The sequence below is a fragment of the Alosa sapidissima genome, chromosome 9 (genome assembly GCF_018492685.1).
Source record: "Alosa sapidissima isolate fAloSap1 chromosome 9, fAloSap1.pri, whole genome shotgun sequence".
In the NCBI taxonomy this organism is placed as follows: Eukaryota; Metazoa; Chordata; class Actinopteri; order Clupeiformes; family Clupeidae; genus Alosa; species Alosa sapidissima.
This window is the reverse complement of record NC_055965.1, coordinates 4842976-4866728: the sequence shown is the minus strand read 5'-3', so window position 1 is coordinate 4866728 and position 23753 is coordinate 4842976. Positions and strand designations below refer to the sequence as shown.

Below are 23753 nucleotides of genomic sequence, written 5' to 3'. Positions count from 1 at the left end.
ATCCCTGATTAAAATAGATAGCATCAGTTTCCCGGGTTAGACACTGATGCTTATGTTTTGTAATGAGCCGCAGCTCTCCTCTCATTCTGTTAGGCATGAACTGGGAAAGACATTATAGGACTCACGTGATCATATAACATTCATCTGTTACAGGAAGCAATTCAGACACTATACCAATATTTCTTACAACTGTGAATAACCAAACTGCTACCTCATACACAAGTGATTTAAAAAAAAAAAAAAATATTTCAGATCGTAGTTTGGATTTTATTATTTCTCTTGGCTAGAGACCATATGGGAAAGAACTTACAACAAGCCACACAGTGGATGTTTCTGTTCAGGGTTGTCTCTATAAAACTGCCACCATGAGGGATTAGGAATATTTATAAATGGTGCTGTGGTAAACATTTGGCTGGTCTTTAAATCAACTTCACTGGCAGTGGTTTTCATGCTGTTAAAACAACACAGAGACCAACCGTCACAGTAAAACTGAATAGAACAACACAGACCTTTCCTGAATCACCTCCTCATTTATATGACACTTTTTGGATGACTGAGCTCACGGTTGCTTGTCATTTAACTCTCACACTTTCACTGATGCATGCAGTCAAACACACACAAACACACACACACACACACAAAACACTCACACAAACAAGTGTGCTTTGTTCTATTTCAGCAGTGACTGAGGGCTTTTGGCTTTTGGTTCACAGGTGTGTCGTAACCACAGACAAACAGCCACCACAAAATGTGAACAATCTCGCGCTGAGGACTTGCCCCTCCAGTCTTCCAGCTGCTAAATGGATTCAGCACCTAAGCAAGTGACTAATGACATTCTTAACACTCTGCTCCACTCTATCCTTGGCCCGCAGAATAGACGGGGGTGGGGGAGCTAAACAGGAAACAGATTCATCAACAGACAGTGAGACTTTGGCGAGAGGGAGAAGGTAGCCATGGAGAAAGTTGGGGGAGAGTACCATAATTTCCCAACTATTAGCTGTGGCTTATACATTGATTTTGCAAAATTTCTTCAGCTATGAGGTTAATACATGGGGGCAGTTGATATGGTATTAATATGGTTTTGTTTCTTTTAACTTGCAAAAAACACTGTCCTGCGGCTTATACACAATGAGGCTTATACACAGGAAATTACTGCATGAGAAATTGTAAGAGGGAGGACTGATGAAGACATTTATTGGGGGAGGGGGAGGAGAGTAAGTGGTTGAGGTGTGAAGGGGAGCAGTCACCCTTGGGTTTCCCCTTTGAACCTTCCTCCCATTTGTGTGCACTCTCCCTGGACTTACCGACTGGTCAAGTGCCTTTCATCGGGCTTTTGGTCATATCCTCCCAATCGTCCATGCAGCCCTTTGCCCCTGTTTGCAGCCTGTTGAAAACTTTTTTTCCCCTCCCCCCCCCCCCTTTGCTTGGACAAGGAGGAGTGAGTGCGAGAGAGAGAGAGAGAGAGAGAGAGAGACAGAGGGAGAGAGAGAGAGAGAGACAGGGCAAGGGAGGGAACCGAGTGGGGGACAAATGCCATTGCTGCTGTCCATCACATAGGCCAGGAGCTGCCTCTGAGTTTAGCCTGTGAGCGCGTGGCCTTTACGGGGGAGGCTTAACAGACAGACAGACTGAGAGAGAGAGACAGAGAGAGAGAGAGAGAGACAGAGAGCACGAATGAGTGAAGAGAAAGACAAACTTCTAAGGTTCTTTTTTCCCCCGTCTCCATCTGGGTTTAGTGTAGTGTGGCTGACCAGCTGCATTTGGTTTTCATATAAATCTATTTATTTGTTTTTGAAGAGAGGGCTGGCTTGTGGAGTGGTCTGCCGAAGAGGTGGAACAGACTCTTCTGCTGTGAAGCAGCAGTGCTGGGTTAAAAAGGGGCTTTTCAGATCCATATGGAGAAACTGAGGAACGGACAGAATCAAAACATGTCAGGAAAAGGCTATGCAGGACTCCCGGGAGCAAAAGTCTCCGCTGACCACTTCCAGAGGTAAGGCAAATCCTTCTTTGGAATTCTTGGAAAACGTCACAAATTTTATGCACATACGCGGCATGCTTGCGCTATGGGATATATATGCGAGAAATGAATTAACTTCGGGTGGATATAAGCAGACGTCCATACACAGTATATCACACTTAAGCAGCAGGTTCCAACTTGAGGGGGGATTTGTGAAAATATTTGAAGCGGCATCCTTTCGGATAAGCTTGCTTATTTCACTGAAGAAAAAGTACGACATTCCCAAAAATCCAGAGAGGAGAAAAAAAGATGAATGGATTTTCACAGTAGGCGTAGCGTTGCTGCCAGAAATGGATTTCACTGAGGCCCCGACTGACAGTGTGGGATAGAAGCTGTCCACATGTGACTGTGTCCTGGCTCACAGATTCGTGCGTCTGCTTTCCTACTAAATAGTTTTTAGACAAAGTTGTGCCAGACAGTATGAAGATTTGGTCCTGTTGTTTGTTTTTATAGTTTTTATTTCCAACCGTGTCCATACTTAGTATGGACTTTAGTGTCAGATACTAATAGTTTTTCCAGGAAAAGAAATCATTTCCTCATCTTGATATAAAAATCTATAGATATACTGTATGTTTTTGTAACTTGGTATATCCTGCACAATATAATTTCGGAATGAATAAATACAAGGTAATTACACCCTGACAGAACAATGCGATATTTGAAATATTGAAATCACATCATAATGCTGTGTATCAGCATAAATGTATTAGAAACAATGTTTTGAAATTGTTATTGTTATAATTGAAATAGTTTCAATTAATATAATATTTGCACAGTCAGCAAAATATCTAACACTGTAAAAATTAGACAAACGGTACTGAATATATGGTTATACATAAGGTTAACATAATGGATATGGTTATAATATTAACAGAATGGATATGTGGTTATGTATAATGTTAACTTAATGGATATTGCTATACATAATGTTAACTTAATGGATATGGTTATACATAATGTTAACATAATGGATATGGTTATACTGTACATAATGTTAACATAATGGATACAGTTATATATAATGGATGGATATGGTACAATTATGCCAACAATCTTTGAATCCCAAATCCTTGAATATATGACCTATATGTATAGTATTAACAGCATTGTAGTATAGTTTTTAAGTATTGCTCTTAATGTCTTCTGTTGACTTTGAGATTACATCATAGAACATCTGAAACACTATTGTGTCTATAACAAATTACCGGTAACTGAATTATTTTGCTAATTAAATATTTTTTAGTGTACTGTCAGTCAAAAAACAAAATACATCTTAAAACCAAATTACAACATAAATAGCCTTCTGTAATATCTATGACGATATAGTGTGTAAATTACTGTGGTTTTACATATCAGCCATCTTGAATTCAGTGCTATGTTTATTGAATTCAGTGCTATATTGCAGAAATGTGAACATTTTCTTGTAACAGTAAATATTAACCAAATGGCTCAGTTCTTTCCTGCCTGAATATATTCCACATCTTTCATTGCTATTACCTCCACTCAGTTGTCATTGACATACTGTAGAGAACCAATTTGAACTTAACAGGAACTAATGTATTTGGCATTTACTGTGTCCACATTTTCAGGTCTTGGTTCTGGTTATTTGTTAAACCGAAGCAAATTCATGTAAAGATTAATTCTCGAAATTCACAGTGTGGCATTATTGCAGGTCATAGAAGTCAGGCTTTTGGACATGAATCTCAACAGGATTTTGTGTCTTCTAGACTTCAAGAGGCAATAGTTTGACAATTTATTTTGAAAACTTGTCACAAAGGGTGAACAGTGTCAGTGCATAATATTGATAATTTTGAAATATTTGGCAGCATGGCAGAGGTTTACAACATGGACGTTACAAAATGTATCTGGAAATATATGTACAGACTATATATGTATACAGATTTATACAGACTATATATGTATACAGATTTATATATGTAGTTTATTAGACATATACTATATATGTAGTGGACATTTTGTAGTTCACACTGCTGGGCCAATATACAGTTTAAGTTTGTACCTCAAAAATGTCAGTGTTCACTGAAACCAAGGTTCAGGTTTGTTTGAAGGATATGTTGGACTGAAAGTCTGCAATGTTATATAGCAACTGAGTTTTCAAAAGGTTTTGTTTAATTTAACTCTTCAGTCATGTGTATAAATGCACAGATATGTGGCTTGCATCACATCTGAAAAGCGAATGAATGCAATTTGAGATTTCAATGAATCAAAACATTTCAATAATTGTACTGTAACGTACATTGACTTGCTGCCACTAGGTTTTTTCCATCTTTTTTGTGTTGGTGTGTGTGTGTGTATTGGTGGAGGTGTCGGCCTTTTATGAAGAGTTGCAGAGTAAACTGTCCTTCATCTGTCAAGAGACAGTGCCAGTCTGTCTCCATTCATCTGTGACTGATTTGTTTTTAACAGCCTAGAGGTCAAAGGAATTAGCCGACTATTGCAGGGATATTTTAAGTGTTAAAACTGAGGTTTGTTTTCTTCAGGTCATTTTTCTTCTCTCTCTCCCACACACCCCACCACACTTAATACGCAAAAACTCACTCACGGACCACATCTTTCTCCACATCTCTTTCTCTTTTCCTCCAACATCTCACTTGCCCATATCCAGCTGCTCTCTCTATATCACCCTGGCAGCTTGTCCCAAAAGGGGGAAAGTGACCCTCAGTGATTGGGGTGGAGTGGGTGGGGGGTGTTAGGTGTATAGTTCAGGCACTGTCCAGGGCACAGCAGATTTCAGTCGAAACGTTCCTATCTGAAGTCAGTTCGGCAGGTCATACTCGCTTTGACTTTCATACTATTACGGTCGAAAGCCACTTCTTTGACCCAACCCATGCAAGAAAATGCCGCAACGAAGGTAATCTTGGAGGGAAGTGGAGATTGGCGGTTTTGTGTGCATCGCTGAGCTTAAAGGAGCTTCTTGTTGGTGTTATAATAGTGTAGTGTAGATTGTAGATAATGGGTAGCACAGCGGGGCAACCAGGGTGCACCTGTGCCCGATCATTAAGGCTTTTATGCTGGAGTGTAGGATACTGCAGCAGTGAGCTTCCACCATTCACCGGTGACCTTGGTGCATTTTGTTATTTTATTTTTCAATATTGTGTTATCTGTGTGAGCTGCCTTTCCTTTTAAGTGACTCGTGAGAATGCAACTGGCATTAAATTCTGGAATACTGGTGATCTGCATGAAAAGAATAGATTTGAAATGCGTCATGGTAATAAAATATATACAGTATATCCAGTGTCCGCTTGATTTTTATAAAATCAAATGGATTTAATAATATTAAAAATACATTATGCCCAATTATGGCATGAATAGGATTAAGCATAATATTACCTCATATATCCTATATTACACTACTGTAGGTGGCAATTACAATGTGGCCCCCATCAGAACTATCAGACCATTTTGAGATTTTAATTTCATTTAAGGTGATGGACAAAGGACATCCTGTAATAGTGTGAACCTTCCAAAGACCTGATCCGCTATTTATTTGGTTGTCGTGTGCAGATTTTTGGTAACGCTGCGATAACGTTGCAACTGTGTAAGGCTTTGTATGATTTTTAAAAATATATATATATTTTTAAATCATGTTCAAATGATTGTTCAAAATGATTTTTCAAATCATTTATCTTAATCATGTTGGTTCTGATCCTAAAAAGATCCAGATAACAAAATGGTCCTTTGTCACATAAGTGTCTTTATTACAACTAAATTAATCAATTTGATTGTTTTATGTACATTACTTAAAACACATTTCCCAGGCAGCACGAGTACATTTCCCAGTGACGTGCAGATAAGTAAATTTTACTTATCAATTAATTAACGGCTGAGTGCCTATGTGGGGCTAAGCAACATTCTGATGCTTTGATCTTGTGGTTGTACCATTTGGCCTCTTGTGTATCCCCTCAACAGGAGAAATGCCATATAATCACACCTGACTGTAAGTGTGTGTGAAGGTGTGTGTGAGTGTGTCTGTGTTCAGGCCTGTGTGTGACTTCTCGCACTGCACCATCTCTTTGACAGAGTGAAAATGGGTGTGCAGTGAGGGCCCTTTCACCAAGATTGATTTGTGGCGTGCTGTTGTCCAACAGCAGCTTGCACATAAATCAGCATGGACAAACACTTTTAACTCCGCTGGTGGGGACAGTCTTGCATACCTTGTTTGGTTGTTTTTCCCGAGAGTTGTTCTCTTGTGTACATTCATGCTTTCGTAAACAACTTCACAGAAAACAGTACATGTAACAAGCCTAGAATAGTATGGGTCAGAACGGACCGGTTGCTTACCCATTAAATCAGTAGATTCACTGCCAGAAGCACACCAACAACGTGTACCTGATGTATACAGATAAACAAAGAGCTAAATGCACCTAGAGGTGGCCCTGGCTATTACCCAACCCTATTTGCAGTCTTACAGAAGCCCCTTTGATACAGATTGGCATATTTGCCCAAAGATGTGCTTGCCACTGTGATAAGGTTATGGCATCAACCATGTACTCAATACTATGCTGACACGTTGCAGCAACTGGGCTGGTCTTTGTGTTACATGACTGACGGGTCTGTGGCTGGTACACAGAACTCAGAATGGAACTGTTCTAGTAGGGGCTAGGGTTCTATGCCTAGTGGCATTCTTAGAAGCAATATCACTCTCACAGTCTAACTTTATTTGCTCGACTGGGTTTACAGGCTCATTTGGATGTCTGTGTAAATTCATAAGTCAAATGAGCAGATGCCATGGTGTAGGGAACTGTACATGCTGTGCTATTTCTGGGACTCCATCTACAGTCCTTGCTCCTTGTAAATTAAATTGGTTTTGTCCATTGGTTGTTGTGAGTTTATGGATCAGATGATTTACTTTCTTTCTCAATGATACTGAGTCATGAGGTCATGCGTGTCCATGCGAGGTGATGCGTGCTTGATACTGAAGTGCAGATCCCACGCATAGACTGTATATATAAGGTCCCACTGAAAATGTGCCGGGGATACTAATCTAATAGTTATCTAATATCTAATACACATCTAATCTAATATTGTCTTGATATTTAAAAAAACAGGAGGTACTATCCCACACAGACAGGTTATGGTTATTTGGTTAAATGAACAGGCATTACTGTACAATGTGTTGTCAATCACAATGGTGAATTCACAGGAGTATTACTGTCTGGGTTAACTCCACAACCTCCCAGGTGCCTAATCTCCTGCCATGTGAGATTCAAAGCAGGACCCAGGAACCAGCCGCCAGGTTATTATTCTCTTTTAACCTAGAAAAATATCTGGAACTAATTATATGCGTTCTGTCCCACAGGAGCCATACCAAGTCAGGTAGATGTGAAGATTACTCTGGATTTCATTGGAAACTGTACTAAGCGTCTCAAAGTTCAAAGACATCTCAAACATCTGATTTTTTTCTGCCCCTCCGACTGCATCAAATGCTGCCAGCACATTGCTCGGGCTCGAGCTCTGCAAAGCTATTGTCTTACTGCCATTCAAGCTTGATGAAAGAGGTGTAAAGCTTTGACGCTTTCCTGGTCATCAGACAAATATACAGCTGCCTGGCATAATTATCTAAGATTGCACATTTTTAATTTTTCACCTTCATATTTTTTGTTTAATCTTAGCCTTGTGCTCCACTTTCCATCTCTGGATGATAAAAACACAGACATGGGAAGCCAAAGTTGGAATCTTTTAGCTTGGTCATCAGGCCATGATAACTTTACACTTGCCCTCTCCCGAGGTCTTATTTTGGCGACACTGCATGCCTTAATGCATGTTTGGTGTAATATCAGATGGATTAGACTATTTGTTATGGTCAGAGGCGCCGCATATAGCAGACACGATCATCAGTCTTATACTTAGATATACATGGACAAGCTGGCACAGTGCAAATGTCTCAGAGTAAACAGTCTCTAAAATTAAAGTAGCCATTAACTGTCCATCTGTGGCGACCTGGCAAGCAAGGTGACTACATTCTGGTTATGCCAGCTTCATATAAATTTATTTTAGCCTTTTATTTGACTGTTAAATTCACAAGGTACACAAAGGGCCAGTATTTAAGACAATCAAGATGACCCTAGCCATGTGCAAGCCATACATCTCCTGACTGGCAGGTTATCACGCTGTATCCTGCCACTGGATTATTTATGTGTGTGTGTGTGTGTGTGTGTGTGTGTGTGTGTGTGTGTGTGTGTGTGTGTGTGTGTGTGTGTATGTATGTTACAGAGAGAGAGAGAGAGAGAGGGGGAAGATATTATTCTTTTCAAATGGAGTATCACTCAACACAATGCTTACACACCATGTGGTGATTGATCTCAATGCCACAACACTGCTCTACTCCCATATACTGCATGCATCCCACTCAAGTTTGATTTATCGGAAAGAGATGCATAGTCAGGTACCAAATAAACCATACGGGCAGTATCAGGTTATCGAAGCCGCTCAGGTTATTCTAAACCACACAAAGCACAAAGGTCGGCTATAAGCAACTCGGTGGCAGTAATTGACACATGTCCGTATTGCCGTCTGTGACACAGCCGGCCCCCATTCTATGCTTCAATGCGCGGAATGTTCTGAATGCGTATTGTGCATGGCAGCGCCGTGGCCTGGGAAATCTCCCGCGGCCCCGGGCCCTGATGCGGGTTAAACCCTCGGGGTCTAAAAGCTTTCGGCCGGCCGGCCGTCCATGCCACCCTTCTCCCCCTCGCGCGAACAGCTGAACTTGGGGAGTGTTTGAGACACGTGTGGTCACCCAAAAGGCATCCATCATGCTTTCATCTGTATGTAGGGCTTGTGGGTGGGTGGGGGTGGGTGCTGGTTTCAAAGAGGTGGCCGGAGAGGCGCGGGTGGAGGGTGGTTGGAGGTGGGTGGAAGGAGGTGGAGGTGGGTGCAATGGTATACAGGAAATCAAATTGAAACCCACACAGAGATGGTCCCTCAGGCAGTCTGCTAATGCGCCCCACTAATGCTCCAACCAGTTGCAGGGTGGCAGTGTCGCGTGTGTTTGTGTGTAGGCCCCCTGCTGTGGTAGGCGGCAGAATGTCCATCTACATTCTCAAGATCGGATACGTGATGGAATAGTGGTCAGAGGAGATGGAAAGGGCAGATTAGGTTCGTGATACTGGAGAGTCAAAGGCCAGTGACACTGGGCAACATTTTTGGTTGCGAAGCGCAGTCAACAGTGAGCAAATAGATGCCCAAAGTATCATAGGTGGAATTAGCCAACACATCCTTGAACAGTATCCCACAGAAAACTATGTGTAGCTACCACATGTCTATGCATATACTTTGCCTCCTATGAATTTGTTTGAATGTCCAAAAGAGCTGGGAAACCACCAGCACGTCGTGACTGCTTCTAGTTCGAGTGTGTGTGAGAAAGAAATATTGCTTCCCAGGCATGTGGCTTAGGCTCCCACCAATAATGAGCATGTGTTAGAGAGCAGTGATAATCCCACTGTTAATGCGAATTTCTATGACTGGGACACGCACGCTCCCGAAACAGATGGGCATCAGGAAGTCGTAAAAAAAAAGTTAAACAAAAAATAAATAAATCCTTTCTGCAGTTCCGAATGCCTAAATCTGTTTCATCCTAGGAGAGATGACAATAATAACATGGATGAAAGAGACCAGAAAAATGCAAGAAATCTTCAGGAAATTAAATCTGCAAATTCCGTACAGTGCGTTCAGGCTATCCTCTAGCAGGCCGTTCGAAACCACAGGAGCTCGGCTATGTATAGCCCCTCACCCCTGGGCTGGTTCGATTCTGTTGTGGGGTAAGAGGCTGCTTCATGGATATGATGGAGACATTAAGACCCAGCAAGGGTACTAAACATGGGGTGATAATCATCTAATTAGGATTATATGAAACCCCTACAGTCTATGGGGTACAAGGGGGAAATGGACGGCCCTGGAAGATTATGTCATGGAATAGCTGTTGTTATACTCACCATTCAAATTAAGAAATTGCATGTCTGGATAAGCTGTCGTTCAAGTATCTGCCGTGCCCCCTTTACTGCTTTTCAAAGGACACTGAGGTTAAGACTTGTCTATTAAAGATCCAACTTGTCTCACAAGCCCCTAAGTGTCTGATGTGCTAAGTCCTAGTGTTTTGACAAGTGGCTGGAGCCTACCCACAGAGGGCTGTGGTATGTGGCCAGATAAAACGGTACTGAACGAAGGCATTGCTCCATGTGGTTACGCCCCGATGGAAGAGTTTCGGGCAGCCCTAGAAAATCAGACACAAGGGAGAAAATAAAAGACAGTATGAATGAGGCACCTTGCCGTGCGGTTGTTCATGGTGGATTTCACTGTGTTAAGTTTTATCTATTTGATATCTGGGATGATACAGGATAAATCATAACTTGCATCTGTGTGGTGGTAGTACACATATTATGTGGAGAACACAGTGTCATCATGGGACCATTAAGTCAAAGGACCTTTAAACTGCACAAAACAGCCTTTTGCCTACGATGAAGATTAAGACATAAAATACTGTGTAGGCCTACACAGGTCAGCGTGGTAACCAAATATGTCTTCCGGTCATAACTTAATATGACTTATGACTGTGTTACCCTAAGGGGTGAACTCTATTTTTAATGATAAAACATGAACTCAGCAAATGTCAGCAAAACTTTGTAAGAAAAAAAAAGAAAATGTATTAATTCATAAAATGAGGAAAACTTAAGTGGTATAAGTGGCACGAGGAAAACATGAGTAAAAAAAAAAAAAAAAAGAGGAGCGCTACAGTTCATGTTGTGGGTCACCCCTTGACTCGTAAATGGCGGCGCATGTTCATTTAGCATTGGACTGGGCTGCTCTTTAGTGCTGACAAACTCCTATACTTGCAATGACGAGCACCTGGTCAGAACCGGCGTGTGTAAGGTGATAGCGAAATATCCCTTTCTGCTGGCCGTGAGATCACGCGGCAGACAGAGTGCTTGGCGTTCTTCCAGCCCGCATCAGAAAAACGAGTGAAAGCAGAGAGGATCATCTGAGAGTGCCCGCAGCCCCCATCAGCAAACCAATCGGCCTGTCACTCGGCTGGATGTTTGGCTAACGTGCTAGCAATGACATGATAGTCCAGTCATGACGAGGAGATGATGAGGGGGGGTCATGATGTGAGATTGTAAAACAGTTGTAAAAGGATGTGTTGCTTTCTCGATTGCCTGTTTTATTGATTAGGTTTGATTTAGTTGCGGAATGTGGAGGGATTACACATTTTTGTACCGTTGACTATATGTAAAGAATAATGCCCGACGAGGTGTCCATTATCAGAAACTAGATGTACCGCAGAGCGGTACAAAATATGACCGCCGCCCAGTCCAGCACATTTTTTCAAAAATAAATCACGCTGAAAGGCCTATATGATTCTAACTGTCTCACTAAATTGCATTATCCACACTCAATTCTCACTGGTATCTGCTAGACAACAAGTACCAAAACATGATTAGTTCATAGATTTCACATGTAATATTCATTTTATACAACCCCACCCCCATCTTGCCTGTTGATAATTCTGAGAAATTCTTGAATTGTGTGCGTGTACATGTTTATGTTTATGTTTATGTGTGTGTGTGTGTGTGTGTGTGTGTGTGTGTGTGTGTGTGTGTGTGTGTGTGTGTGTGTGTGTGTGTGCGTGCGTGCGTGCGTGCGTGCGTGCGTGCGTGCGTGCGTGCGTGCGTGCGTGCGTGTGTGCGCGCGTGTGTGCGCGTGCGCGTGCGTGCGTTCGTGCGTGCTTGTGTGTTTGCCTGCGTATGTGTGTTTGTGCATGTGCATGCATGCGTACATATGTCTACTGTGTGAGTATGTGTCATACGTATGATTACTGTGAATGTATGTGTGTGCGTGTGTATCTGTTTATGCACATGTGTACACATGGAATGGGTTAACATGACCCCTGGAGGCAAACATATGGGAAAAATTGGTCATCCTAGGCCCTACGGTTCTCAAGATATTCACAGAAAACTGTGTCTGCCCTACTCTCCTTTCGGGGGGTGCAGTCCAGCGGGGGGGCTACAGATCAAAACGAAAAACGATGGTTCCATGCTCCATATGGGGTTACATGCCCACCATGTTTTGTCTACCCCGGTCTTTCAGTAAGTTCAGGAATCCTTGATGGAAATTTGGACATGCGAAAAATAAAAATAAAAAAATCTGACTAAACCTATATGACCGCCGCTTCGCTGCGCGGCGGTCATAATAAATATGAAATCAATTTTTAATACTAAATGAGTTTTAGAGCTAAAATCATTAGTTCTTTTAGCTGTTTATCGCAACGCTGTGAAATGTTAATAAGTCACAGCTGAGCGGCGTTGTCAAGCAACGTCATAATAATTTTATAGGTGTAGTATATCACTTTTTAAACGACACCCTTTTCAACCTAGACCACGGTATAATAGGTGATCAGGTATCAGAGTGGTTATGAGATATTCCAATAGTATTTATGATCATGTTAGTTCAGTTCCCATAATCTCATAAAAATGAAACGATCACTTTTGGAATACCTGGAATATACTTGAAAACTGGAATATACTTTTGGAATATATTTGAATTTCCCCTTGGGGATCAATAAAGTATCTATCTATCTATCTATCTATCAGGCTTGTGCAAAATTCCAGAATTGAATTGAAACTGGCTCTTAAATTCAAATTCAATTCTTGAATTTCACTTGCATTTCAATTGAGGTAGCAAACAGGAAGCAGAATTGCAATTCGAATTGTGCACAACCCTGCTATCTATCTATCTATCTACCTATCTACCTACCTACCTTTTTTGCACGACTCGCACAAATAGTTTTCGCATGAATTGTTTCCATAGTTTCCGATGCTGATCATCGTGCTCGTCATGTACTTAACCTACTTCCATATTTATATGCAGTGATGTAAATCCATATTTAGACACTGGGTCTTAAATTCACACTTCCATAGGAGCTCCAACCTGGTCACCAGACCTGAGTCTGACAGAAAAATGGCGGCTGGGCTCTGATTTGTGGGCATACTGGCCAGCGGATTGACACCTGATCAGTGAATATGACCTTGTTTACCCTGAAACCACTGCTAAACAGCTGGTCTGACCCCCCCCCCCCCCCCCATCTGAAAGAGACGGTCCTGGTGAATATTGTCTGATGCCTTTAGACTCACCCGTGCCAGGTGCTTGGCTATAATTTATTGGGCGCAGCTAACCCCCCCGCTGGGCAATCCTGGCTGGTGACCCAATGGTGGGCAGAGGTGGGGGAGGGGTAATGTATAACTTTACAACTCACCATTTGTAATTTTAGACCCTGCCACCAATGTTAATGGACAGTCATGTTTGATATTCGCCACCAGGTGCCCCCCTTCCTGAAGCGGGCCACATGACCACCTCTGGACCAATCGGCAGAGGTGTTGTAAGAGAAGTCTGCCGACATTTTGTTGACTTGTTGACAGTTGAAAACAGGTCACCTTTCGATCTGTGCCAAGAGCTCTGTGGGTTGTAGCTACTGTGTGGCATGTTAAATAAATAAGCCCAGTCCAAATGACAAAAATAATATTCTCTAATCCACGAATGTCAGCACATCCCAAAGCCTCTCATCTCACATCTGATTTCCGTCACATTCCTTTACACGAAATGTTTACTTGTAAAGGTCAGCAGGCCAGCTGGGGCATACGACTAGGACTGAAACAGCTGGAAATAAAATGTATCCTTGATGATAAGAGAACATTTGAAAGCCATTGGCTGAATTTATGTAGCGTTTGTCCTCAGAGACTTCATGTCAAAAGCTAAATTAATTATCTGTTACTGTGATATAATGTATGGCCAATAGGATACTGTACATTCTGCTGAAAAGCCTCAGGTGTGTTTACCATATTCTACAATAGATAGTCCCAGTCTTTGGTTTTATGATTTCGCTGAATGGTATTTGATGCTTGGCAATCATACTGATAGAACAATGATTATTTAGGAATAAATCATTCAATGTATCGTTGATGTGCCTTTAATTTTTAATTCTTGCCAAGTATATGTAGGAACTGTTTTGGAAAAGCAATAAGCCCTGCCCTCCATAAGTTCCAGTGATTTTTGAACAGTGAATCTGTGGAATGTTATCTTTAATTAGTTGTTTGGCCAGCAAAATGGTGAGAAATGTGAGTGTTTCCCAGGGCCCAAGATGATATCTTCAATTGTCTTGCTTTGTCCACAACCTACTAAAGATATTCAGTTTACTAAATATACAGTGAGGAGTAAAGAATCCAGAAAATATTTACATTTCAGGACTGCTAAGACAGAAAGACCGATTTTCTTACCGATTACTTTGCATTTATGCAGCACAAGATGCTGTTAGTAGCCGACCAAGACTTCTTCACCAGCACTGTGCAAAATCCTCCCTACTGGACCCTTTCAAAATCCAGACACACCAGATGTGTTGCACGCATCAAATGACTCATCTACTGAAGGCCACAATGTGCAGCAGCACTCGGTTTGGTGTCTAATGGATATATACTTCACAGATTTTGTCTTCTTTTTCTCATACATAATTTCTCCCAAGGGACACATCTTTAATTTGCACTGAGTGTCTGCTGTCAACAGAGGCACATTATCTTGCCGACAAGACAAAACATTGGGTTCCCCAGTGGAACATACTCCTCAAGTTGTTAATGACTCTTGGCTATGTTTCATTTATCATCACGGATATCAAGGACATACTTTAGAAGTAACAATGAGGTGCTTCTAAAGTAGGCAAAAAATGAAAATAGAATTCTTTTATAAAAACAAAAAATGTTAGGCCTATATATGACTGCAAAATAATTGAAAACTATATTGAAGGCATATATTTAAATGTCAGATTTGAATATTACTTGAAAGGTTACTTAACAATAGCATAGGTGTGCTCTGACGTTAGAGAGTGCCCAGTGGGTAGGCGCAAACGTTTTGTACCCAGCTGTTATAGCGTTCACAATGTAGAGCATCAGCCTCCAAACGGCACTTGCCACAGTGAAACAGTGAGTCACAAGACAACTTTGCTTGAGTGAGCTGGAGGGAGGGGTAAGGGGGAGGTCTTAATGAGTCATCCCCTCCTACAGAGACACCTTGCATAACACCAGACATGAACGAATGGCTTACATCTCGGCTCCAAAACACAAAGCTTCAGAATGTGGGTCAGTCCCGTCCCGGGGGGGGGGACCTGTCAGAGGAGAATCCAGAGACAGCCCACTCCACACTTTGATGAGTTTGGTGAAGTAACAGGACTGTAACGTCAGGAGGCAAATGAACCTCTTTTCACTTTGGCCTCCATCAGCTGATTAAATCCCAGGCACTGAACTCTGCGGGAGAGGCTTGTGTAAGACAGGCGTGCTCTGATGCTATCTTTAAAGGTTGAACACTGCAGTGTGCTATATTAATATATCCACACCTCAGTCATGTAAGACCTTAGTGTGTGCACAATGTTTTTTTTTTGTTGTTTTTTTTAACGTTATAACGTTATGAAAGTTTTTTATACAATGTCAATAGTTTAAGAGCCGTTATGGAATGATGGCAGGAAATTATTTTCTACAATGATCCAACAAGATGGTACTATTCATGAACTTTTGAGATTGAATTCTAAAGGAAAGCCTAGTCAGTATGCTCTAAGTGTTCTAACAGTTCCATGTCACCTCTCCTGCTGACATTAGACAGAAATGAATGGAACACAGAACAGAATCTCCAGATGGGTCAGACAGCAGTCGTTGCCATAAACAGAACAGAGAACAAAACAAAACAAAAATAATAGTTAAAATTTTCACAATCAACTTTAAAAAAAAAGGACAGGTAAGTGAAGGCAAACCCTACTCTAAACGTGTTCTCCAAAACACTTTGCCCCCAAACGACAAAGTCATGTGTGTCTGTCCCCTCCTTTGTTTTTATTTTTAAATCTGTATTGTTAACATTTAAGCAGACAGTTGGCTTTGTGGCGTCATTAGCAGGCCATAAATATCCGCGGCTAATGATTGAGATGATTGATAAATTAGGGGAGTATCTGTCCAGTGAGCATACTCACTCCCCAGGGGTCTCTTATCATATCACAGCCTGTGCAGGAGAAGCTATTCCAGGCAGCTGCTATCACCTTGAGGCCTCTGCTATCAAAGAGGAGTGTCACTCACAGCCTGGGTGCCCAGGCATGTTAATTGCCTCCAGCAACCCGGATGGGAGAAAGAAGAGGAGAGCGTGATGTGATTGGGGTGCAGGGACTGTTTTGTTTTTAGAGGGGAGCAGGGGGCAGGTGGCACTAGACAGAGCCAGTGGGGTGACCTCACCGCAGACCACTTAAGAGTCTTCCGTCAATTAGCCTCCAGACTAATCAATAGTCCCGGCGGGAGGGAGGAGCTATCTGCCAGCTGCAGACCCGCATTAAGTAATTGGCCTAAATAGGACCCTCTTGGATAATCAGTCACAGCCTTGCCTGCCAAGTTACTTCCTGTTATGTGTGTGAGTGTGAATGTGTGTGAGTGTGAATCTGTGTGTAGGGTGGGCAGATGATTCAGACCCAGCTGTCGTCATAACGATGAGGGGAGTGTGAACAAAAAAGAGCATTATTTATAACAACACCTTACTTTGGAAGGAATCATCAAACATAATACCAAGTGGCACTTTTTTCATTTCCTGTGTATTTAGAAATGTGCTAAAATAGGGAGAGAAAAAGGCCTATACCTGAGTATATTAGTGCAATGCTCTACACTGACCTTTACGATGGTCCCACTAATTCATTTTTTTATTTTACTTCAGATTTCATTGTTCCTGTATTATTTGAGCTTGTAGACATCTATTAAACTCATTTCAACCATAAAATCATTTTTGTCCCCCATTTGTGCACATGGAGATTCACTTTTGACCTACATTCCCAGACAGGTGTTTTAGGCTAGGGATATACTCGCTTTGAACGATGCCTACGTGCCACGGACGTACCCTACGTCCGTTTGGTGTGTCGATTGTACACATCTTAAAAAAATTATGTGACACATCTGCAAGATACAATATTCACATGAACGCTAGAGGTGATATCATAGTACGTGACCATGCAAGAACTGGGTTTTTAACGACTACTGCGATTATTACTGTTGAGAGCAATAATGCTGGTGAAAAGTGTTTTTTGTCGTCACTTGACCGTACAGCTCTGTTCAACAAGTCTTCAATTCCCTCAACAACACCCCTGACTCTATGAGCAGCACGACACGTCGGCACTCTTTGCATTAGCAATCAATTTCCTGGGCTGTTTCAGCTCTTCCCTCCCTTGACATAAATTGACAATGGGCATATCAAACTCAAGCTGAGCCCCCGCTTTGATGAGGGAAATCTGGCCTTCACAGCTTATCCACTTTCCCTGCAGCTGTTTCGGAAGTCCCTGACTTGTCGTCAGGATTTTCTGTTCGTTTGGCTAAATGGCAATTTAACTGGCTTGATGCCTCTTTTGAGATTGGGACCATATGGAAACATATGTTTTCCAGGCTCCTTTTTGTAAATGTCAATGTGAAAGCTTGTTGAGAGACACAATCAAGCGGTTTGGCCAGGATCTTAGGGAGGGTTTTTTGTGCTTAAATATCTGCTCAAACATTTTCCCATGTCCATTTCCCATACTCATGTCCTGTCCATCTGCCTTACTCTAGTTTTGGGGTTTGGACGAAAAAGCAACCCATTCAGCTTGACGTCCGGACCTACAGCGAATGTTGACAATCCTGACAGCTATTAGTGATTCTTAGTAAATTGTGCACCAAGAGACCGGACTAAAACAGCTGGAGCAGCAGGGCGCAAACAGATGCACGGGAGATTCTAACCACATCCTCTGCACTCTACACAGCCTGGATTAGAAGAGCTACCGCTCCAGATACACCATTTTTAAAAAGGGCAAAATGGGCCCTTGTCAAAATAGGATGTTGAAGATCCTGCCAGCTACCACCTTATAGCACCTTGAGCTGGTTTCATGATGAATAGCCCGATGTGCTCAAAACGCACAACCTAATATCAGCTTCTGTAGATTCAATTGGCTCTAATCTCTTATTTGGACAGCAGCAATCCCCATAATCTCTCTAGTTTAAAAAGATCACAAAAAATGTTCCATCAAGAATCATTTAGATAATTTCTTATTAGTATTTGAGACACGGAATGTGATGTGAAACAATGTGACTTGTGAGTTGTACTTTTCTCCCTTATTAAATGATACGTCCAAACTGCTTTTTGCACAGGGAATGCAATACAGTGATTCCTCAAAAGGATATCACTTTCAAGAAGCAATAGCATCTTTGACTGCGAGTGTGCGTGTGTACGGGTGGGGTGGTGTGTGTGTAGGGGGGTGGGGGGGGGGGTTTGGGTAACAGAGTGACGCTGTTACCTCACACCCCATACGCATAGCTTTCCATGTGTGGACTGAGCTAAAGGGGACGCAGCAGGTGGATGGGAAGCAGCCTCTGACTGGCTGAGAGGGCTGCGTTGCTGGGCTGCGCTGGGCCAGGATTGGCTGACGAGGGACAGTGGTGGTGGGCAGTGACAGGGTGTAAGTGGCATTCACAGGCTGACTGTGCTGACAGATGGTAAAATGCTTCGCTTGCTCGAGACAGAGGCTGCATGTGGGGGAAGGTGGGGAGTTACAGTGACTGTTGGGGGATTGCATGATAGCGTCACACACGAATACTCACACTTACGTATTTGTAACACAGAAAGGGTTTATGAACATATATGCACATATTCACACACACACACACACTTACAAAAACACATACCCATGCTCACAAATATAAATTCCAATAGAAGGAAAATCCTAAATAAGTGCTTGAAGCATATTTTTCTGTTGTGGTTCTGGTATTTTTAGTGACATCTTGGAGAAATGTGCTCTTTCTTCCCATTTCCTATTTCAAGTTTGTGATTTTCAAATGTTACACTCATTTAATAATTTGATTACCAATGGCTCAGCCCTCTGTACACAACGTAGTTGTGTTAATCTTATTCAGCGAGGAAGTACAATAAATATTCTTTGCAGAGGTTGAAAAAGCCGCAGAGTGAATCATGATGGCTTGGCCCACACTGACGGGAAAGACAGCTTCTGCCAGGAAACTTTTTGAGGGAGCCCAGCATTTGAAAATAAAAAAGGCTCGAGCCAGTACTTCTACCTCTAGTAATCCTGAATTGTTTATTTTTTGCCACTGCCCTGCAACTTTCCTTGACTGTGCAGCCCTGCAGCTCATCTTCCTGTGTGTGTGAGGAGTGGGGATGAGGGAGTTCCTGTGTCTCCTGTCCAGGAGCCAAAACCTCACCCCCACTCACCTGGCCCTTGCCCTCACTCTCAGTTTGACACATACTGTCAGCAGGTTTCAGGTAATTGTGTTTCTTTTCTTAGCCCTTGTCAGCACGGCATGCATCAACAAAACCACATCTCCATATTGATTGGTGAGGTGCAGATGAGATGCTAACAAACTCAGCTAATGTTCTGTTTGCGTGTGGACACAGGGCGACTTTTCTAGCACATATCAGTAGGGCAGGGTGCATGGATCCTCTTGAATCTGTATCTTATTGCCAGCTTCGGGTCACGCCTCAGTGCTTAGATCAGTGATCACCATGTGATATCAGTGGCTGACTGTATGCCTGTGTTTGAATGTGAGCCTGAAGGTGGTGAAACGTTTCGCTTGTGTTTGTTTGCTTGGGTAGTTGAGTAAGTGGGAAAGTGGCAGTGGACCACTAAGTATCTCTAAGAGTGTGCGTGTGTGTGTGTGTTTACACGAATACACAGCTGTGTAGGATAAGCAGTGTCCTAATGCTTTTCGTCACCGCACCACACGTCCTCTGCCTTCATATCACTTAATAAACCCCCCACAAACAAACTCCCTTCATAAATTTGTGCCTTTTAAAAATGTCTCGAGGGGGGCATTCTTGAGCCCTTGCCATAGGGTCTGATTCACACCCCACACCACCTTCCCAGGGGACCCAGGCACTGGTGTTGATGGGGCGCTAGGGGCCAAACTGTGGCTTGGGTCAGATGCAGGGGCTCATAAATCAGATGGCCCCTCAGCTGTGTGGCGACCAGGGGACGGAGCAGGCAAGACGAGCTCCTGGTGCCACCCTGATGACACTGCAGCTTTAGTGTAACCTGTCCAAGTTTGTGAAAAGTTCATTTGGGCTGACTCAGTGATTTCGTGCATGAGAGGAATGCCCCTGTCTTTATGTGTGTGTTTTCTGTGGAGCAGTGGTGGTAGTGTACTATGCCAACTAAAAGATGAAGTGCAAAACTTAAAGGTTAATGTTGCTTTTGCTATTAGCAAGTAACTATGCTGCAAGACATTGATCTTGCAGTGTAATTCAGATGCCAAGAAAAAACACACATAACACAGGCTTTTTGTAGTTACAGTAGTAAACACCATATACGATTCTATTATTAAATAAGTCACTAACACTATAACACTAAGATAACACTAGGTGTTCACCACGGAGACCAGTTAGTGCCTCTAGAACTGAACTCCTCATGGGGTCTGTAGAAACGTAGCTCCATCTTGTGGATTGTTGGCAGACATCCACTGGCATCAGAAAAAGATAATGAGAGATCCTTCAGAACATTTCAGTCGATAAAGATTTATTCCTGACAGTTCTGCAATAAAAGATCTGCTTTGTTTTTGAAAATAATTCAAACCAAAAGCTTAAAACTTGTTTTTGCATTGCATAGGCCTAAAGGCAATTCTATACGGCCTGCATTCATAAACGCCTTGACTGACATCAAATAATTCTACCAACACCCTGACAGAGATACCCTGTACTGCATGGCCACATTGCTAGCTGCTTGTTTGCTGTCCTTTGCTCTTAAAGTACATTGTTGGATTATACGACCTAAATCCTAACTATTTCGTCAATGCAATATACGCCCAGCAGGAGATCAACGGTGGTGCTAGTGATCCTTACATAGTCGTTGGGAGCACAGCAGGGGACCTCTGCCCTTGTGAGGGCTGAACAGATCAGCCGTAAATGACTCCGTTCATGTATGTGCCTAAAAATGGGCCCGAGACTGTGAAATGCTGGTTGTTCTCTGGGCCCAGTTGCATGCCAACAGATGGAACGACTGTAAATCTGTCAACATGGCACCTCGCTGGGAATCAGATGCTTGTGCTCTTAGGTAAAAGAGGGCTAGTTTATGGGTGCCAAAGCGAAGATGGCCTGTTGCACCAGTGTTACATTGCAAATGTCAGAGCACAGGCTCTTTGGTGAGTTATTTCCAAGCAAATGCAGCTTGAATGCGACAAATGGGGGTTTCAGTTAGTCAGAGTCCTTGTTTAAAAATCCATTCACAGTAGTGGTGCTGGACATACTGTACACAATTTTATTTTACTTTTTTATTTATTGCATTATTTGGCTGTTGTGACATGTACATTTCCCAGGTGTAGGATTTAATAGTCTTATCTTATCTTATCTTATCTGGTATCTGCTATCCTACACATAACAACGGAGACATCAAATCTAGCTCAGTAATACAAGACAAAACAAGTAATACAAAATATTTTTTAGGGATTTGGAGTTGTCTCATGGTGAGAAGACTCACCATGAGTGTTTGATACCAACAGTGTTTGACTGATTTCAACATGGCCATATTTGCGAAATGTCTCCATCTAGTGGGGAAAGAGTGTGCCATGCAGTGCAGCAACTCGGTGGGAGCGAAATAAAAGTGTTTCTCAATAAACATTCTTTGTAGTACTTTGTAGAATTACAAAAATTCTTTGTAGTACTTTGTAGAATTACAAAAATTAAATAATTTCAATTAATACTATAATACAAACAGAAATGAAGTGGAATTATGGAATTATGGACATTACAAACACGTGCACTGAATTTTACAAACTAAGAATCACCTTTCTTGTCAGTGGACATGATAGCCTAAAAAAACTAACAAACAAAAACTAACAAACAAAAAGTCAACGGTTTCTGTTACCGAGTATTAATAAATACGTATCCAATGGTAAGTGTATATTTTATTTTCCACGAAGATTCACTGCCCCACAAAAGAAACAAACGCATACTTTGCTAATTTATTTCTTGGCATACATAGGTCAATGTTCTTTAATGGTTTATTGCGCCCAAATAAGCTGAACATTTGAGAAACTGAAACGGTATGGCACAAGAGTGGTAATGTAAACTATAGATTTAAGAATGCGCCAGCAGTATGACCACATATCTGGCTCCAGTTGCTCCGCTCCCCTCGCCCTCCTGCCAGTTAAGTTTTTATTTGCGAGCTACACATCCTTCCCTCTCCCACCACATCTTATTTTTATGTTGCTGCAAAAATAGCCAATTAACATGGACAATGACTGTTACAGGTGAGTAGAAACTGGGGCTGACTGGGATCGAGTCTCGTATTTGTTCAGCATGCCTCGGAGGCAAATTCAAAAACATCGATTGATTGATTTACATTGATACTGGTGACTACTTTGAAAAGGAAGACATATTGTGTCGATTTGTAACCTAATGCTGACACGTACTACAAATATGTTAGCCAAGTGTGATTATTTAGTATTTTTTATTATTAATAACGACACAAAACAAGTTGTTTTGTTGTGTCAGCAATTATGTTGATTAATAATGCTTACACGTACATCTGGCGGTCCTAATCATGTACAAACAACACGTCTTCGCTTTATTTTTGTACTATCTTCTCACTGAGTCACCGTAGGCTATTATTTAGGACATAAAACACATAACGGATTTAAGAGTAGCCTACCGCACGTGACACAGCACACTGTGTGGTGGATGAACTTCATCGTCACGCTTTCATACAATTTGCTATTAATGTAAAGTGATGTCAGATCATTTAATAATTGCCAATGTGTACTAAATCAAATATGTGAAATCCATGCCAGGTTGGCTATTTACGTTTGGTCAGACGGCGGAGGAGAACATGTTTTACTGAAGCGCCCGGGCAGGTGCGAGCCACCGGATGACACTACGATGTCAGAAACATATCACATTTACGATTTGTCAGCTACAGTTCGTCCTGTGTTCACCTTTTGTGTGGAAAAACAAGAAGGACGCCTGCGCAGCATTTAATACAGACAGTAGATAACACTTTGAGTCAAGTCATGGCGAGTCTGATTGATCCCAATGCTCTTGAAACACTCCAAAATTCGTTGGTTTTACCATTCAGGTAGGCTACTATGTATAGCAAAATAGACCTGATATTCACAGTGCGGCCTTCCTGGAATATGTGTTGTTATCAAAACAAAATGAATGGCAGTAATGACGTGGTTCAAAGGCGTCAAGAAATAGAACCTTACCATTTTTGTGCATCAGCACACATTGTTTTTCTTCCTTGTTTTGGGTGTGTTGCATATTTTTTTAAGTTATATTTTCTGGCACAGACAATTCCAATAAATATATTAAATATCAAGAGCAAAGGTCGTACACAAACTTTACTAATGTCAAGTAGGCTAATTTGTACGTGTAGGCTAGCCTATTCGTTGACTTACAGAAATAACTACTGTAACAGCACCGAATTAGTTTAAAAAGAACGTGATAAAATGTGGATAGACCAGCTGCCTTAAGACAGCAAGGAAGTGAAGACATGATTCTAGAACACGTCTAGGCACTTCGCCCATGAAAAGATGCTTGTTTTGTGAAACGCTGCCGCTCGTTAACCCGCTCCTGCTAGCGATAACCATTTGTGACATTTCATCACGCTGCTCCTGCCCCAGTCCATCTGACAGACAGTGAACGGTACGTTCAGCACACACATGTACATTCGCACAGTAGCGGGGAC

The 23753-nt window shown here is 42.0% G+C and overlaps 1 protein-coding gene across 1 annotated transcript in view; it reads left to right on the top strand.

Annotated features, from left to right (window-relative positions):
* The first annotated feature begins 1573 nt into the window (after positions 1-1573).
* Positions 1574-23753, top strand: part of rbm20 (RNA binding motif protein 20) — a 44300-nt gene continuing 22120 nt past the window's right edge. Inside the window, exon 1 of the mRNA XM_042104779.1 lies at positions 1574-1990. Coding sequence (XP_041960713.1) covers positions 1896-1990 — 95 coding nt within the window. The 5' untranslated portion in view covers positions 1574-1895. The remainder of the gene's footprint in view (positions 1991-23753) is intronic.